Below are 4,630 nucleotides of genomic sequence, written 5' to 3' on the forward strand. Positions count from 1 at the left end.
TTCGCCTATTCATGAAAAATGTTTTAGAAAATGTTACAACTTTAGATTTTTTTTGCAAATAGTATAAAATGTTCATGAATTCTTTTTTTTCATGATATAAAAAATGTTCGAAAATCTCTAAAATGTTCATGAATTTGAAAAATGTTCTCGATTGCAGATATGTTCACGAGTTTAAGAAATATTCATGTTTTTCAAAAATTGTTCAAGATTTCACGAAAATGAGAGTGATAGTGTATCTCGATGATACAACAAAGTGTGGTCATGACCATTGAAGATTATGATATATTTTTCCTCCCGTTGAAACGCACGGGTCCGTTTTGCTAGTAGTAATAAAGCAAATAAAAGTGAGTAGCTCTTACAATGTAACTTAATTTGAATAAGAGAGAGATGCATTGGGGCGTGTTTGGTTGCCCGCATGGTGGTTGGTACGCGGCATGTGGAAGAAATCTTTTACTTCACCCAGTGTTCGATTATTTGTCTCACATCAATTCCCTGCGTCACACGATGTTTAAAGCACTTCAGGGCCAGGCCGAGGAGGAACGGCTGAATTGGCAGTTTTCACTCATGCAGGCTCGCACGGACCACCAGGTAAGAAAGATTCTCTCCTTTTTCATGTCACAATGCATGCTTTTCTCACAACGCATGCGGGAAGCCGCCGCTACCAAACGCGCGAGCCTACATACTGCGAAACCCCACCAACCACCATGTAGGTAACCAATCAACATGCATACGTCGCTTTTTTGCACTGTTTTTCTTTAACCATGCCCTGCTCAGCCTGACTCGTTTTACTCGTACAGCTTGACCCGATGGCCGCAGGCAACCAAACACGCCCTCAAAGCTCATCAGCCCCAAAACTTAGGGCATGTTTGATTGTCATACTTGTACACACCAGCACATTTCCATGCCACAAATCTTGGTAATGCCGGCTATATCTTTCTAGCGGGGTAAAGTGATAGATACACTTGTGATAAAAACGGGCTACCGAATAAATCAGTGAGAACTGGTCATTAGCGTGACATGCCGCAACTATGGTTGCAACCACCAAATCGAGAAACCGCAGGCTACTCTGTGCTGACCAAGTGAAACACGGAGGTGAAACTCAAGGGCATCATCGCAGGCGCCGTAAGATACCTTCGTCTGATTCACCATGTACAGCCACACAACGAACAAGTAGTGTATGCCAAGAACAGAACCAAGCATGTCAGCGTTTTGCAACCGTGAGGGCAAGGGGATCGGCTGCTCTGCGTCGGACGTGGGACATGGGGACGCCTCGCCTTTTGGCTCCGTCAGATCACGCTCTGACTGCTTGCACTTCGGGTGGATACGTTCCTGGTTCACAAAGACTTCGAGGCAATTTAGAACACCCCATAGAATATAATGTACTAGTAATAGCCTGCACCACATACTTGATCAGGACATCATGCCCTCCCATAGATAACAGTTTCTCAACCCAACCTCGTATCTTATTCCAAATTCTGTCTTGAAAGTTCATATTTGAAAGTTTAGTTTTTGGATCTTCAAACTCTTCACTTAGCAACTACTTCTTCTAGCCACATTGCCCACGTTCTTATGGGCTTACAGTGGCAACAACCGGCTGCTAAACTCGCATTGGGCAACATGGTCCGGCCCAACAAACAGCAGAGATATGGAAATAGTCATGTTGGGATGCTGGAGTATTTGGATTCAGAGAAATGGTCAAGTATTCAGAAACATTCAGCCAACTCACTCGAAAGGCAGATTTTAAAGTGTCTCAAGATCTAGTTGAAGGATAAATATTCAGAAGAATTTCAGCAATGGTTTGATATAAAATTTTAGTGACATGATGGACATGTTCCCAAAAACTGGAGTTGGTTAAATCCTTAAACTGTTATTTGTAGGACTTTTTTTTTAGTTTTCTACTCTTTCCTCCCCACTTTTTAACATACTGGTTATATATGAGAAAATTGCCGTAGAACAATTGTTCTACCGTGTGAGGCTTCAAGAAAAAAGCCAGCAGATCAGTGATCTACTAATGCTCAAGTTGGCTCAAAAAAGAAAAGGAAAAATAGTGCTGCAGTAGACTGCAGTCAATTTTTCAATCTTCAGGCACAAATTGTTCCATTAGTTTTTTATATAAATAATTTTCACAATATAGTTTTGCCAGTCAAACATAATTTACTACTATACTCTTAAAATTCATGAAAGTAATACTGCCTCGGGCAACATATATGGTGCAGACTCCAGACTGAAAAACGTAACACTGCATCGTAAGCAACCCATCAATATATATTCCATTCACAGGACTTTTCCACAGTCCTCACATCTCCCACTAATGTACATTTACAAACCACACGGACATACCTCACACCCAAACAGAAGAAAATATTTGAAACCCATAGAGAGATGCCGTTCCAAGCTACAAATCACTCCGGCATCTCCTGACCACAGCACATTCTGACAATCTCATATGCCACCATATATTTGCATGTATGGCTGTGAGACCGCCGAACGGCACCGATACATCTGTACTTAACAACCTATTTATCGTACCAATCTGTATTGTAAACCGAGTAACTTAATTAAGAGAGCAAGTGGAGGAAGAAGTAGCTGAAGCTTTGCAGGTGCAGCCATTTTTGGTTGCTGGCTCAGGCTGATCAGTCCACCATATTTTTGGTCGCCGCAGCCGCTGCGAACCTGGGCTCCTTGTCCTGGAACTTCTGCTTGATGTACACCTCCATGTAGTCCCCGAACGAGAAGCTCGGGTAGTCGCCGGAGTCGGCGGCGGCCGGGATCGCCGGCGCGATGGTGGCAGCGCGCGCCGGGTTGTAGAAGGAGGCAATGGAGCGACGGTTGCCGTCGCGGGTGGCCAGGACGCGGTGCCACGCGCTCTTGTACCGGCCATTGCTCATCACCTGTGATCAAGTTGATTGCAGTAAGTAATTTGAAGATATTCTCGATTCAGAACCCAAATTTTTTGTGGTGGTTTGTTGGGTTGACTGCTCATTTCTTTATGAGCCTCTCCAGATCACAAAGCAAGATGATTAATTAACGTGAGCTCCACAAGTCCACCAAGACCAGCATGATAGTACAATACTGTACTACTCAACGTACCTCAATCTGGTCGCCGGTGTTGATGACGATGGCGTTCTCCACGGGCTGGACGTCGGCCCAGCGGCCATCGCGGCCGAGCACCTGCAGCCCGCCGACGCGGTCGTCCTGGAAGAGAAGGATGAGGCCGCCGGCGTCGGTGTGGGCGCGCAGCCCGTCCACCATCTCCGGGCGCGGGCACGGCGGGTAGTGGCTCACCTTGGTGCCGTAGAAAGGCTCGAAGTCGCCGTCCTTGGAGAAGACCTTGGTGATTTGCCCTTCCTCCAGCCCCAGAAGCTCCTCCATGACGCCCAGCATCTTCTCCGCCAGCTTCTTCAGCTCCGTCCTGTACTCCATCATCGTCTCCCTGCAGAGTGCGACGACGATCAACAAACGCCACCAACAAAAACTGGGCATCTGACTGATCATCTGTCCCTCACTTACTTGAAGGTTGGAGGGATGGAGGGCCATGGCAGGTCGTCGTGGAGGGTGAAGACATCCTCCCAATCCATGCCTTCGACCTTCCTTGGGGCGAGGCCCTCGCCTTCCTGCTCCACCAGGGCCGCCAGGGCCTTGACCGCGGGGTTGGACCTGTTGAACCCATCCTCGCGCAGCTTGTAGCAGTCGGTGCACACCTTCTTCACCCTCTCCAGCAGCTCGTCAGGGATGCCAGTGTTCACCAGCTGCATCACAGGATCCTCTCATCAGTATCATGGAACATTTGGCATCCATTGTTGAACCTCTGAATAGCTATATATATGCGTATGCTTACCTGGAAGAACCCCCACTCCTCGAACCCGGCGGCGATCTCCGCCAGGGCAGCCGCCCTCTCGTCGCCATCAAGCCTGGAGAAGTCGATGACAGGGATCGCCATTGCACGTCTCAGGTGTGTCGATTAGGTAGCTACCAGCAATGACTCTGGAAATTGGAAGGTGGAAGAAGAAGAAGAAGAAGGGAGATGGTGTCGAAGCTGTGAGGCCAAGCCCCCTTTTATAACTGCACCAAGTTAGGTGTCAAAGGTTAGTTTATTCACCACAATATATTCTTGTGTGTGGGAACCCCAATTAAGGGGGGTTTGAATTGGTTTGCAAGGCAGAGGCATCGTATCATTCTGGCCGGTGTTTACTTTGGTTCTTGCAATGCGGGTTATTTTCTAATAGTATTATGTGATCGGTGATCGATGGCGAGTTTGGGGTTCTTGGGATTAAAGAAATGTGTTGCAGGGTCAATGTAGGGGGAGAGTCAGATGATAGCCCATTCATCATGTCTGCAGCTGCAGCTGCACCTCAATTATAGAGCGACGTGTAGCACGTCTAGCTCGTGGAAACTTTATTTTGATTTGTTTTGTTACTTCATTTTTGTCGTTCTCAACTGCCAAATGTAGGTATTGTAGCTGATCTAGGGATATAAAAAATACGAGTGTCGTGCTAATATCATAGTATACGGCTGCTTGTAATTCGTAAGTTAGTATCATACATATGATGTGATACTACCTTCCTAATGCATAGTATCATAGACTAATATCATAGATGACTTTATTTATTACTATGCATGACACATAGTA

At 46.3% G+C, this 4,630-nt stretch overlaps 1 protein-coding gene across 1 annotated transcript; it reads right to left on the reverse strand.

Moving 5' to 3' along the window:
- Nucleotides 1-2,240: 2,240 nt before the first annotated feature.
- Nucleotides 2,241-4,023, reverse strand: LOC119286479 (1-aminocyclopropane-1-carboxylate oxidase-like). The gene is made up of 4 exons (XM_037565862.1): nucleotides 3,839-4,023; nucleotides 3,511-3,749; nucleotides 3,091-3,433; nucleotides 2,241-2,891 (listed from the first exon to the last, which is right to left on the reverse strand). The coding sequence occupies exons 1-4, from the start codon at nucleotides 3,938-3,940 to the stop codon at nucleotides 2,634-2,636; spliced, it is 942 nt and encodes a 313-aa protein (XP_037421759.1). The 5' UTR covers nucleotides 3,941-4,023; the 3' UTR covers nucleotides 2,241-2,633.
- Between the last annotated feature and the right edge of the window lie 607 nt (nucleotides 4,024-4,630).

Source organism: Triticum dicoccoides, chromosome 4A, assembly GCF_002162155.2.
Source record: "Triticum dicoccoides isolate Atlit2015 ecotype Zavitan chromosome 4A, WEW_v2.0, whole genome shotgun sequence".
NCBI classification, from domain to species: Eukaryota; Viridiplantae; Streptophyta; class Magnoliopsida; order Poales; family Poaceae; genus Triticum; species Triticum dicoccoides.